Source organism: Zootoca vivipara, chromosome Z2 (genome assembly GCF_965207765.1).
Source record: "Zootoca vivipara chromosome Z2, rZooViv2.hap1.1, whole genome shotgun sequence".
In the NCBI taxonomy this organism is placed as follows: Eukaryota; Metazoa; Chordata; class Lepidosauria; order Squamata; family Lacertidae; genus Zootoca; species Zootoca vivipara.
Window position 1 is genome coordinate 32,218,443 of NC_142585.1, and position 14,089 is coordinate 32,232,531.

The following is a 14,089-nucleotide window of genomic DNA, read 5'->3' on the forward strand; positions in this document are numbered from 1 at the left end:
TTCAGCCATTTGCTCCTCACTCTGTGAGCCCACCCACCCCAATCCTCCAGTGAAACAACAGAAGCAAATGAATAGGGAAAGGCAAGTCTCACTCAAGGTCAGGCTCTGCAGGCAGAACTGGTTTGGCATCCAGTGGGGTCTTGGCCCCCTTACCTGACAACTGAGGCCAGTGTAGCCCTGGGGGCAAGTGCACTTGTAGGTCCCGTAGCTGTCCTGGCAGGTGCCACCATTCAGGCAGGGCTTGGAGTCACACTCGTTGATGTCGTGCTCGCAGTAGATTCCCGTGAAGCCAGGTGGACAGACACAGGTGAAGGTGTTGATGCCATCCACACATGTGCCCCCATTGAAGCAGGAGCTGAGGGGCAGAAGGAAACTGGCTGTGCCATCAAAGATCTCTGTTGGAAGCTGCCTTATAGCAAAAACCAGAATGCTGGGTCCATCTAGTGCAGTACAGAGTACACTGACCACCAACAGCAATGGCTCTCCAGGGTTTCAAACAGGGAGTTTTACCCAGCCTGACAGAGTTGCCATTGGGGCTTGAACCCAAGAGGACAACAAAGCAAGATCCGGTATGGTGTAGTGCTTAGAGTGTTGGACTCAGACCTGGGAGCACAGGGTTCAAATGCCTGCCCCTCTTGGCCATGAAGCTCACTGGGTGATCTGGGACAGTCACTTTCTCTCAGTTCTAACCTATCTCGCAAGGTTGTTGGGGAGGGTAAAATGGGCTGAAGGATTACCACGTACCCAAACTTTAGCTCCTTGGAGGAAAAGTGGGATATAAATGCAATAAGATAAATGAAAGTAAATTAATGTTAAGGAAGACTTGTGCCATGTTTGTCTTCCTGCAGGAGAACTTGCAAAGCTACACTTGTAGCAAGTGCAAACTGGTTGACTTGCTGGAAGAGAAGGTCCAGCAGCCTGAGGTCCACCTAGTCACACTTTGAGGTACAGGGCAAGATGCGGACTTTCGCGATAGAGCTGAGTGGACTGTGACAGAACAGCAACACAGGCGCCCCAAGGGAGGAGGAAGATTGCTCATGGCAAGAGACCAACCCCTGGAGGAACGTGACGCACACAAGTAGGACTGTCAGGAATATGCTGTGTCATTAGAACTGCGAAATCGGTTCCATGCTCTCACCTAGGACACTGATTCTGGGGCAGAAGAGTTAGGACAGCAGTTACGGAACTCAGAATACACCAAGGTAGCTGTGAAAGGTACAGTGCACATAATGATTCCTGTCACCCCCATAGGAGGAATAGACAGGAGGAGATAGACTTCAGAGTTTTTTCCCATTCAGATCCAAGGCTACTGATCATGGATGAGTATGCTGATAATCCATTTGCTACCTTCCAAGGAAATTATCGCAGGAGAAAAGGAACTGCAGTCTGGAGAAGGCAAGTTGAGAGGAGGAGGAGGAAGTACTAGAACCATAAGGTTCCTGCTTTTGTAACCTATTCCAGTAATATCCTGATCAGTTCAAAGAGATGAGAGGACTCAAGAACAGCAGCTGCAGACCTTAGAACACTCCAAGGCGATTTTGGAAAGCACAGTGTACAGAACGATTCCTGCCACTCCCCAGAGGAGGAAAAGACTGTTGGTGGTAGTAAGTGGTAAGAGGCAATAGTTTTTGGAGGAAACAGGATGTCCCAAGAGGTGTGCTGTCTTCCAGGTACAAAGATTCGCAATGTGACAGAGAACTTGCCAAGTCTTATAAAGCCCGCTGACCACAACTCCTTCCTTCTGATTCATGTGGGTACAAACAATACTGCCACACTTAGCCTGCAACATACAGCAAGGGACTATGAGACTCTGGGCAGGAAGCTGAAGAGCCTTGGGGCACAGGTTGTCTTTTCATCACTTCTTCCTGTTGAAGATCATGGCCCAGGAAAAGAGGAAAACACTGGAAGCAAACCACTGGCTGTACAGGTGGTGTCATCAGGAAGGGTTTGGCTTCTTGGATCACCATCTCTGCTTCTTTGAGGAAGGACTTCTGGCAAGAGATGGGTTGTACCTCAGAGAGGCTGGCAAAATGTGTTTGGTAAGAGTCTAGCATACCTGATCAGGAGAGCTTTCAACTAGATTCTGAGCGGGAGGGCAGACAGCATTACAGGTGGCAGAAGAATACCTAGTATTGGGGATAGTAGCTTCATTGGTACACAGGAAATTGAGATGGTGCTTGCCCTGCTAAAGGGTAAAGTACTACAGGAAGGAAGCAGCTGGAGGGAATGATTCACGGTTCCAGTTGTTTCTACACAAATGGAGAGTATGAGAAGCAAACAAGACGAATTGGAGCTTTTAATGCAGGATGGCAAATATGACTTGGGAAGCATTACTGAAACCTGGTGGGATGGGACTCGTGACTGAAATGCAAGAATTGAGGGGCATAAACTGTTCAAAAGGAATAGACCAAACAGGAAGGGAGGAGGAGTAGCATTATATGTAAAGGATCTCCAAACTTGTGAATAAATCAATGACCTGCAGTGCAGCATGGAAAGCATATTGAGAGTATATGGGTAAAAATTGTAGGAGAGAGAAACAACAGTGATCTTACTATGGGGGCTTTCTATAGACCACCTAATCAGATGTGAAGACTTGGATGGCGCCTTCCTAGAGCAGATTACTAAACATTCAAAAAGGAGAGATAAAGTAGTAATGGGAGACTTCAAGTACCCCATATCTTTTGGAACTCAAACAATGCCAGGAATCTATCTTGGACCTGGTCCTCTCCAACAGGGAGGGACTGATCAAAGAAGTGGAAGCATTTGGAAACTTGAGAGAAAGTAATACAGTAGTGTCCTCCTGGGTTTCATGACACAGAGGTAAGGGAAAGCGGAGTATAGTGAGACATGCACTCAGGACTTAAAGAAGGCTGATTTCAAAAAGCTTAAGGAGCTACTGGGTGAGATCCCTTGGTCAGAAATACTCAAAGAGAAGGGAGTCCAAGATGAGTGGGAGTTTATTAAGTGAAATATTGAAGGTCCAAATGCAGAAAATTCCCACAGGAAAGAAAAGTTGGAAGTATCTAAACAAATACTGGTGTGTCTGCATAAGGAGTTTACAGATGAGCTGAGATTTAAGAAGGGCGTGTATAAGAAATGGAAGAAAGAGGAAATCACAAAGGAAGAGTGTACACAAGTAGCCAACAGCTGTAGGATGAATGTCAGGTTCTGCACTTAGGCAGGAAGAACTAGCTGCACAAATATAAGATAGGGAACACCTGGCTTACTAGTAGTACATGTGAAATGAATCTATGGGTCTTGGTGGACCACAAGCTGAACTTGAGTCAACAGTGTGATGCAGCAGCAAAAAAGGCTAATGCTATTCTAGGCTGCATCAACAGAAGTATAGTCTCTAGATCAAGGGAAGTAACAGCCCTGGAAGCCAACCAGGCAGTCACACAGAAAAAGGCATTGCCTTTTTTTACATCTGGAATACTGTGTCCAGTTTTGGGTGCCACCATTTAAGAAGAATGTTGACAAGCTGCAGCATGTGCAGAGGAGGGCAACCAAGATTATAAAGGCTCTGCAATCAAAGCCTTATGAGGAATGGTTGGAGTAGCTGGATATGTTTAGCCTGGGAAAAAGGAGATTGAGAGGAGATATGAGGAGCCATCTTCAAATATATAAATGCCTGTCACATGGAAGATGGAGCAAGCTTGTTTTCTCCTACTCTGGAGGGCAAGACTCGAACCAATGGCTTCAAGCTACAAGAAAGGAGATTAAGGAAGAACTTACAGTAAGAGCTGTTTGACATTGGAAAGGAATCCCTTGGGAGGTTGTGGACTCTATCTTTCATTAGAGGTGTTTAAGCAGAGGGTGGATTGCCATCTGTCATGGATGCTTTAGTTGAGATTCCTGCAAAGCAGGGGCTTGGACTAGATGACCCATGGGGTCCCTTCCGATTTTATGATTCTAAGGCCATTTGATTAGGGTCGAGGGCCCTCTTGCCCATCACCAGAATAGACTGTGCAAAATAAAAATTTGCAAGTGATGGGTGTGATTTATACCAACACTGCGGTGTGCAGAATGTTGGTTCTCTTGGGATGAACCATCCCCACTCACACACAGGAGCATGACTATAGCCAAGCACATTGTTTAAAAAAAGTGACTTCCAACGTTATTTCTGGCTCCTGAATTACCTTTCTGTGCAGTCGGGGGTGTTATGCTCGCAGTGGATCCCGCTAAAGCCAGAAGGGCAAGTACAGGTGTAGCTGTTGACACAGTCCGTGCAGTTGGCGCCATTCTTGCAAGGGTTGCTGGCACACTCGTCAATGTCCTCCTCACACTTGGGGCCCCGGAAGCCAGCGAGGCAGTCACAGAAAAAGGCATTGATGCCATCGGAGCAGGACCCGCCGTTGTGGCAAGGATCTAGAGGTAGTGGGGAAAGGGGCAGCGATGGACTCTCATTCCATGGGGGCCGGTTTTTTATTTTTTTTATTTTTGAGGCTGCCTTGGCCTCTGCAAAATTTCCCACATTCTTTCCTAAACCTTCTGTGTGAACTGAGCGCACAACAATTCACCCCAGCCTTTGATAACTCATCGCCCTGTTATTTGTTTATCTAGTTAATAATAAACAAAACAAAGCAAAGATAAAGAGCTTACAGAAACACTGTTGCAGATGGCTGCAAACTGTACGCAGCTGAACATTATCACTGAACAGTGTTCCAAAACATTACAAACTATGCCCATTTTCCCACGAAACCTGTTTTTCTGGTTTATATGTATCCTTTTGTAGTAAGTTAGCATAATCATAGTTACTGCGGAACAAATGTTCTCAGTTCTTTCAGACATAGCAGGAGATAGATAGACTTTTCCACCCCAACCCCAATTTTAAGCTATTACAATCTTAGCAACAGTTAAAAGGTTAAACACTATTTCTTGATCATTTTCCAGAAGAATATCTTTTACATTAACCAAGCAGAAATATTTTATGCTCGAAGGGTATAGGATATCCTAACATAGCAGAGATCTTATTAGCTTGAATGAGTTTCATTCCAATATGTCAATGAATTTTTACATGACCTCCCTTTCCTCATGTTAAGAACACCAGAAGAGCATGCAGGATCAGGCCAAATGGCCCATCAAGTCCAGCATCCTGTTCTTTTCTGTTCCAATCAATCATTCTTCCCAGGGAGCTCTGGGAAATTGTAACTCTGGGAAGGGTCCTCTTAACAAACCTCAGCACTCCTTATTAAACTACAGCTCCCTGGATTCTTTGGGGGAAATCTTGACTGTTTAAAGTGATGTGCAGTAGTGCTTTCAATTTTTGGTGGAGATGGGGTCCAGGTCTCCTAGGGCAACCCACTCCCCAGCCTCCTTGAGGCTCTTACTAGGCTGGCAGTCATCGACGTCCGTCTCGCAGGTGCTGCCTGTGAACCCAGGTTTGCAGACACACCAGTAGCTACCATTCGTATTCTGACATGCGGCACCATTCCGGCAAGGGCTCTTCACGCATTCGTTGATGTCGATCTCACAGGTTTGCCCTGAGAAGGCAATTTGAATGGATATTTATTTTTACATATTTCATAAAATTTATAGAGTTTGACTGCTTTTAAAAAAGAGAATAATATCAAACGAGGCTTACAAAGATTAAACAATAAAATTGCCACTAAGAAAAGTAGCGGTATTATAAGACATACAAAAATTGAAAACAGCAATAGACTAAAAACAGATTAAAACTTGCACCAACTTCCTAAACATCTGGACAGGCTGGCCTAAACAAAATGGTTTTGGCAGGTAGCAAAAGGAGTGAAAGTGCCTGCCTGACATCAACAGGCAAGGAGTTCCAAAGTGTAGGTGCTGCCATACTGAAAGATGGGAGCTCTTACAAATTTGGAAAGGGTATTATGTGGCAACTGTAACAGTGCCAGTTCCGCTGACTGAAGCACCATAAACTAAGAAAGAAATCTTTGTCACTCATCACAATATAGGTGCCTTTCTGAGATACTGAATGAAGCTTATGATTAATAGCGTACAAATTTAATAAACAAAATGATCAAGGGGATGGAGCGACTCCTCTATTAAGAAAGCTTGCAGCATTTGGAGCTTTTTAGTTTGCAAAAAAAAAGGCGAGGAAGAGGTGACATGACAGAAGTTTATCAAATGAAGAAAGTGGGCAGAGAAAAGCTTTTTTCACTTTCTCAGGACACTAGAACTCATGGATATCCAATGAAGCTGAGTGTTTGAAGAGTCAGGATGGATAAAAGAAAGCCCTTCTTTGCACAGTGTATAATTTAAACTGTGGCACTCACTCAAACAGGAAACAATAATGGCCACCAACCTAAGATGGCTAAAGAGGATTGTACAAATTCATGGAGAAGGCCATCAATGGCTGCTAGCCACATTGGCTGTGCTCTTCCTCCATAGTTGGAGGCAGCAATGCTACTGAATGTCAGTTACTGGAAATTGCAAGTGGGGAGAGTTCCTGCTGTTGCACTCATGTCCTGCTTGTGGGCTTCCCATTGGACCTAGGGTTGCCAGACTCAATAGAGGACAGGACTTCTGTGCCTTTAATTGCCCTGCTCTCTTTTGAGTCTGGAAACCTTAAAGAGAAACCAGCAAAGAGAAACTTTGCTTGGAAATTAAACAAAGGGTCTGCTGGTTCCTCTTTAAGGTTTCCAGACTCAAAAGAGAGCAGGGCAATTAAAGGCACAGAAGTCCTGTCCTCTATTGAGTTTGGCAACCCTAGTTGGACCATCAGGTTGGTCCCTGTGGCAACAGGAAGCTGGGCAGATGGCCTGACCAAACAGGCTCTTCTTATGTTCTTAATATCTGCCTGGCGCAGACATAGCACAGGCTCCCCAGTGCTATCCATAGTTTGTGGTGTATTGGTAAACCATGGCTAAAAAAAAATCAGCAGAAGAAACAGGTGCTGGAAAGGGGAGAGAGGAAGTGTACCCCTTTAAGACAGACTTTAAGGCCGAGTTTCCTGCCTGTCCTGAGGCTGTCTAGGAATTCCAATTGAAGGCCTGTCATTTTGGGATCAGCTCACTGACAACATGCAAAACAATTGAGACTAGCACCAAATACGATCATTGATGTCCTTAAGAGAAAAGGAGTGGCTCTTTGTAAATGAGTCCAGAAAGGCACCAGCAGCAGAAAGAAGGGATAGATAGCAAAGGGAGAAGATTAACAGCTAACCACAGAGCAAGGGGCTGCAGGAAGGCAGGTGCATCCTAGGCAAACCAAGACCTATTTAGCGGTTGTCGCTTCAGGCAATAAATCAAGTAACCTGCCACTAGAGAGAGAGAGAGGCAGGGAGAGAAAGAGTGAGGGAGGTGGGGTTTTTTGGGGGGGAGCTATCAGGGGCCTGTTTAGGGTATCTTTATTATTTAGAGCTGAGATGCAATACACTCTCAATCTCTGTGTCGAGGGGGTTGGGTGGGGGAGGAGAGGGAAATTAACAATATCTGAGACCTGGGAGACCTGCACACAGCAGAACATAATTTGCATTGGTCCAAGTTTAAAAAATAAAATAAACAACAAAACCAACGATATATGGTTGCATCTAACAGTAGTCTTACTCGAGTATATCCCCTAAAGTTAATGAACACAGATGTTATTTTAATCTCATTTATTTATTACATATATATCCCACCTTTTTCTCCCAAGGAGCTCATGGTGTACATGGTTTTCCTACTACCCTGTTTCATCCTCAGAACAGCCCTGTGAGGTAGGCTAGGCTAAAAGGCAGCGACAGGCCCCAGATCATGACTAACTTAGGTCCACTGATTTCAGCACATCTTATTCTGAGGACTTACTTGGATACAACAAATAGTTTATAAGAAATAGAAGAATCAGTCTATTAAGAAGAAGAAATAGAAGAAATAGAATCAGTCTATTAAGTCTGAATGTTCTGGCTCCTGTTCTTGCAGTGGCCAACTAGATGTCCATCATGGAATACCCACCAGCAGGATTCGAGCACAACAGCAACCCCCACTACCTCTGGTTTCCAGCTTCTGGTGTCTAGAAGCATTGCTGCCTCCAACCACTGAGGCAGAGCATAGCCATTGAGGCTAGCAGCCTTTGATAGTCTTCTCCATTGATTTGTCTAATCCACATTTAAAGCCACTCACAAGAGATCTGCCGGATTGGGCCAAAAGGGGCCTGTCTAGCTCAGCATCCTGTCCTCACAGCTGCTAACCAAATGCCCCAATGAGAAGCCCACAAGCAGCGCCTGAGCGCCACCGCAGCAACTCTACCCACTCGTGATTCCCAGCAACTTCAGAGGCATTTACTTCCTCCAACAGTGCTGGCAGTTACATAGCCATTGGCATCCTGCTCCTCCTCCATGAATTCACCAAACCCCTTTCTAAAGCTGTCTGAACTGGAGGTCATCCCTGTATTCTGTTGCAGTGAATGAAGCAGGCACCGGCACCAGCACCAGCACCAGCACATACGTGCATGCGGTTACCTCTGGAGACCATGGAATGGGAACCAAACCCTCACCTTGCCACCCTGGAGGGCAGGCGCAAGAGAAGCTCTCAAAATCTTCAGATTCTCTGCACTTGCCACCGTTCTTGCAGGGACCGTCTGCACATGGAGCCAGGACATCCCGACAGGTTGGCCCTGGAGTGTAAATACATCAAAGTTGAGGGGAGTCCACACATTTGGTCAGGGGAACAGCCATAGCAACTCAACAGGCTGCTGCCAGTCAAGTAGACAATCCTGAGATAGACAGACCAACGACTCTGCATAAGGCACCTTCCTATGTCCCTACGTGTGCTGGGGCTGCTGCTGCCAGCCAGTGTAAACAATCCCAATATATTAACACACATTCCTACAAACTTTTCTGTGCCCTTTGGCCTGTGGGTCTTCAGGGTCTTGCTGGGAGCCTTGAGAGATTTTCCAAGAGATTTTCTTCTCAGGGAAGAAACATATTTCTTATACCTTGTGAAGGGGTGTTTTGGAAGGGTACGTTCCTATATTTCACATGCTTCTGCATGCTGTCAGGGAGACCCCAATAAGGGAACACTATGTGTGGGGTGTGCGAGTTCAACTCAACTCATGTTTTCTCTCCTCCCCACCACTGTCCCATTGTCTTCCTGTTTACGAAGCCAATATTCCCCACATTTTACGTTATCTCCCTTGTCAGGCCCTTACCATCCAAGGACCCTTTTGCTGTTTTCCAGAAGGGGGCATTTGATTCCCCCATTTTTCTCTGGAGTGTTTCCACAGCAACCGGCCAAGGCAGGAAAAGAGTCATGGCTTCCTCTAATTGTGTGCAGGATGCTGCTGTTTTGTGAAGCAGGAAACGGGGCAGAGAGGACTCAGCTCAGCAGAAAATCCCTGCCCTTACATAGCTGATGGACCTGCCTATGCAGGTGATGCGGGAGAGGCCTCCATCATTCCAAAAGAAAGCATCCAGGGGCAAGAGCGCAAAGGCTTTTTCAGTTATTATTATTATTAATTTTTTTAAGTGAACAATGGAATTGTTGAAGAAAAGTTGGTTCACATAAGAAGGCTTTCTCACGGAACAAGGTGCTGCAAAATGTGAGTGTAGGAAAGGAGCCCCTCCTTTTCCAGCAAACCAAAATATGACCTCCCCCCTCCCCACTCAGGAGCATGTGAAAATGATAAGCGGGAGGAAGAATCCTGTGTTTAGAAAACTCCTCCAGCTTCTTTTGTTTTCAGGGCAGAAAACAGGAGCAAGCAGCCCTTCAGACAACCTTGGCGTAGGTGCTTCTGCCTCCCCAAGTTCTGGATTTGCACAAAAGCTAAGGTCACACCTGTCACCACGTTTAAAGCAGCACCATACCACGTTAAACAGTTATGACAACCCCCCCCAAAAAAAAGCATTATGGGAACTGTAGCTTGTTAAGGATGCTAGGAATTGTAGCTGTGTGTGCAGTAAATTACAGGGTTCTTGCGAGGGTTCCTGTAAGATACATTTAAAGCAGTACCATGCCACTTTTAACAGTCATGGCTTCCCACAAAGAATCCTGGAAACAGCAGCATGCTAAAGGGGTCTGAGAGACCTCTATTTGCTGCCCTCCCAAGCTACAATTCCTAGAGCGGTTTAATAATGAACCCCTCTTCCCAGAAAACTATGGGAAGCTTTCTATGCTTCTCATTAAACCAGCCCTTTATTCAGCACCATGAGGACTAGAACCTTACTTTATATTTAAGGGGAAAGCCATAGCTCAGCAGCATGCAAAGGATGCTTTGCATACAGAAGGCCCAAGATTCACCATCTCCAGACAGGGCTGAGAAAGACTCTCTGCCTAGAGAGGTGCTGCTGCTAGTCAGTGTAGAACAGGCATCCCCAAACTTCGGCCCTCCAGATGTTTTGGACTACAATTCCCATCACCACTGACCACTGGTCCTGTTAGCTAGGGATCATGGGAGTTATAGGCCAAAACATCTGGAGGGCCACAGTTTGGGGATGCCTGGTGTAGAACAAGATGGACCAATGGGCCCGACTCAGCAGAAAGCAGCTTCCTGTGCTCCCACGGCTACAGGTTTTTGATCCAGGGTTTAGTCTCTTACCGGTGTATGGTGGAAGACAGTTGCACTGGTAACGGGCCACATCATCGATACAGGTCCCTTGGTTCAGGCATGGGTTGGAGGCACATTCGTTGATGTTGGTCTGGCAGTTGGGACCTGGGAAGATCGAGAGCCCCACATGCACGGTCAGCCTGCCAAAGCTTGCCTCCTCTCTCCATGACTCTGAGGCTTGGATCCTTCCCTAGCCAGCCTCCCTGAAGCCTTTAACTGGTTGCCAGTCCATTTCCAGGCCCAATTCAAGGTGCTCACATTAGTATTTGAAGCTCTATACAACTTAAGTTCCAAATACCTGACAGGCAGCCTCCTTCCCTTCAGAACCCTCCTTGGGTGTTGTGGTCGGCAAAGGGGGCCCTCTTGGTAGTTCCCACTTCCATATAATTTAATGCGGGTGGTGTCTGGGAGAGAGCCTTCCCTGTGGAAGCCCCTATGCTATGAGACTTCCCCTCAACAGAGGTGTGCCTGGCACCTTCACTGTACAGCTTTTATTTATATATAAAAAAAAATGCCGCTGTATCTAAAAATAGATTACAGTGGTTTTAAACAGCATAAAAATATAAAACCCAATAATAACATAATCAAAAGTTTGAAACTAGTTAAAAATAAAAATAAATTAAAGCAAACGTTCATAGGGCATTGTGGGGATGTACTCTTAATTGCCTGCATAGGTCAGGAGCAGGCATCCCCAAACTGCGGCCCTCCACATGTTTTGGCCTACAACTCCCATAATCCCTAGCTGACAGGGCCAGTGGTCAGGGATAATGGGAATTGTAGTCCAAAACATATCGATGGCCAAAGTTTGGGGTTGCCTCATCTGGAGCAATAGAAAGGTTTTCAGCAAGCATGCTGATGACATACCTTCCTCTCTGGCCTTTGACACACCTGAGAGGCATATGTTTAGGATCCTCCCTATTCTTATGACCTGCAATTTTATTCATTCATTTATTTGATTGATTGATTGATTGATTGATTGATATACTGCCCTTCATCACAAGATCTCAGGGTGGTTCACTGAATAAAATGCAGGATTAAAAACAAGTAAATAAATGAATAAAACAAAACAAACAAAACAGCAAAACAATAAGGCTTTTAAAGGCTGTAGAATATTAATCAGCCAACAACCTAGTTGAAGAGCGGCACTTTCACCTGGCACCTAAAGATATATGATGATGGTGCCAGCAAAACCTCCCAGGGGTGAGGATTCCACAAACAGGGAGCCATGAGAGAGAAGGCCCATTCTCGTGCTGCCACCCTCTGGACCTCACATGGAGGCAGCACACGACAAAGGGCCTCGGATGATGAAAACAGAGTCTGGGATGGATTATAAGGGGAGAAGCGGCCCTTGAGGTATTGCAGCGCCGAGCCATTTAAGGCAATTTGTTTAAACTGCTTTTAATGTTGTATTTTAAATTGTTGTGACCCACCTTGGGATCTTAGGGGTGAAGGTCCTAGCCCTTCTCAGACCTATTGAAATTAGCAACCATGACTAACTCAGGCTCATTCATTTCAGTGGGTTTACTCTAGGCTACAAACTTTGGAGCCCCTGGAGGTGGGCAGCCTGTGGCCCCCAGCCTCATTTTACACAGCCTCCAACGCCCCCTGAAGAAACCCCATCCTTCCATTTAATCAATGTTCCTTCCTTCTGGTTTGTTTTCTCTTATTTTTCCTGGCTTTTAATACAGTTTCGATTGTTTCTCTCAAAAAAGAACAAGAGCAGTGACCAGGAAGCTCCACCCAGCTATAACCAGGAAGTCTAGCGCCACCTACTGACTGGACTGTAGAATGACACTAACTGTTACACCATGGGCCAGTCACACTTCATGGTGCGCTCAAGGCCAGGGCAAGCGCTCCCTGTCCGCTCTCCCCAGACCTCTTACCGCTGAAGCCCTCCTGGCAGGTACAGATGTAGCCGCTGGTCATATCTTTACAGGTGCCACCATTCATACAAGGGTTGGATTCGCACTCGTTGTTGTTGATGTCGCAGTTTGTCCCGCTCCAGCCTGGGTCACAATCGCACTTGTAGCTGTTGTTAAGAAGCAGAATGTCAATGAGCGCCACCCTGAGCATGTGCATGTGTAAAGACCAACGTGGAGGCTTCCAGATGTTTTGGATGACACAACTCCTCCTCCTGATGGGTGAATTGTGGTCCAAAGAATCTGGCGGGCACCAAGTTGGCAATTGAAAGGGGCTGGTGCAGACTGTGTGCCTACAGCAGCCACCCCCCCAACAGAGACCCATCTTGTAATCTTTGGTTCCAAATGTCTGCTGCTCAAAGAGGCTGCCATCCTGCCACCCCTGGGTGCCCTGATCCTTTTAGACACTGTGCATGTATACAGTTCTAAGAACCTCAGAAGGGTCCCGCAACAGCTGGATCAGGCCCAAGGAGGCCCCATCTTGTCCAGCATCTTCTTCTCTCAGAAGCCCACAAAAGGAAGAGCTGAATGTATTAGCCACCTCCCTGCTTATGATTCTTAGCAACTGACATCAAACTGGCAAACAAAGACAGGAAGCTGCCAAACTCTTGGCCCATCTACCTTAGCATTCTCTACACTGGCTGGCAGTGGCTCCCCAGAGCTTCAGGCAGTGGACAGCCCCAGCCCTGTTGGACTTTCTGCCTGGGAAACATCTGCTGTTCTACTAAGCTGGGACACTTCCTGAAACCTCTCTGGACTCTCTTTTCCTTGGTGCAAGGCAGCTGTTATAGGAACATAAGAAGAGCCTATTTGGTCAGGCCAATGGCCCATCTAGTCCAGCCATCTTGTTCCCACTCTTGGCCAACCAGATGCCACTATTCAGTAACCCACAAGCAGGACTTGAGTGCAACAGCCCCACTTGTGATTCCTAGAAATTGGCGTTCAGGGGCAACTTGCCTCTGACCCCATAGATTCCATGCAGTCACAGGAAAACCACGTCTCTTACGGATGCTTGGAGGATAATGCAAACCAAGAATGATTCAAAGCAGGCTGAAAGAACATTAGAAGAGCCTGATGGATCAGGCCAGTGGACCATCTAGCCCAGCATCCTGTTCTCATAGTGGCCAACCAAATGCTTCAATAGGATCTGAGCACAAGAACACTCTCCAATTGTTGTTCCCCATCATCGGTTACTCAGAGGTAGACTATCCCTAGACACAGAGCGGTGGTTCCCAAAATTTTGCTGGGCCACCATGCCCTTGGCTCCTTCAACCCATCCCCATGGCCCCCTAAACTATAAAAAGCATTATTCAGAATAGTGGTTTTCACAACTCACTAAGGAAGGTAACAGCACAATAAAATTCAAAACAGTAACAATTAATTGCACATTTATTCAAAATCCAATTAAAACTATTGAGTTTAATTAATTCAACAAAATTGATGGAACTTGATGCAGGGATGCCAGCTTTTCAACATCTGATAGTCATTTAGCAAGAGTCTTAGTAACTCCTTCACTGTGCAGCAAATTCTTAATGCGATGCATGGGCTTCATGTCTGGTTTCAAGTTACTTAGCAGGAGTATTAAATCACCACATTTAGGAATCTGATTTCTTTGCTTGGATGACCACACTAAAAGCATGTTCCACCAAATGTGATGTTGGAATTGCAACAAG

At 46.0% G+C, this 14,089-nt stretch overlaps 1 protein-coding gene across 1 annotated transcript in view; it reads right to left on the minus strand.

Moving 5' to 3' along the window:
* The window catches only part of NOTCH1 (notch receptor 1), an 89,187-nt gene that overhangs the window by 18,551 nt on the left and 56,547 nt on the right, over nucleotides 1-14,089 (minus strand). Inside the window, exons 14-19 of the mRNA XM_088664726.1 lie at nucleotides 12,381-12,526; nucleotides 10,489-10,602; nucleotides 8,449-8,568; nucleotides 5,331-5,483; nucleotides 4,140-4,368; nucleotides 154-355 (exon numbers count right to left, since the gene is read on the minus strand). Coding sequence (XP_088520852.1) covers nucleotides 154-355; nucleotides 4,140-4,368; nucleotides 5,331-5,483; nucleotides 8,449-8,568; nucleotides 10,489-10,602; nucleotides 12,381-12,526 — 964 coding nt within the window. The remainder of the gene's footprint in view (nucleotides 1-153; nucleotides 356-4,139; nucleotides 4,369-5,330; nucleotides 5,484-8,448; nucleotides 8,569-10,488; nucleotides 10,603-12,380; nucleotides 12,527-14,089) is intronic.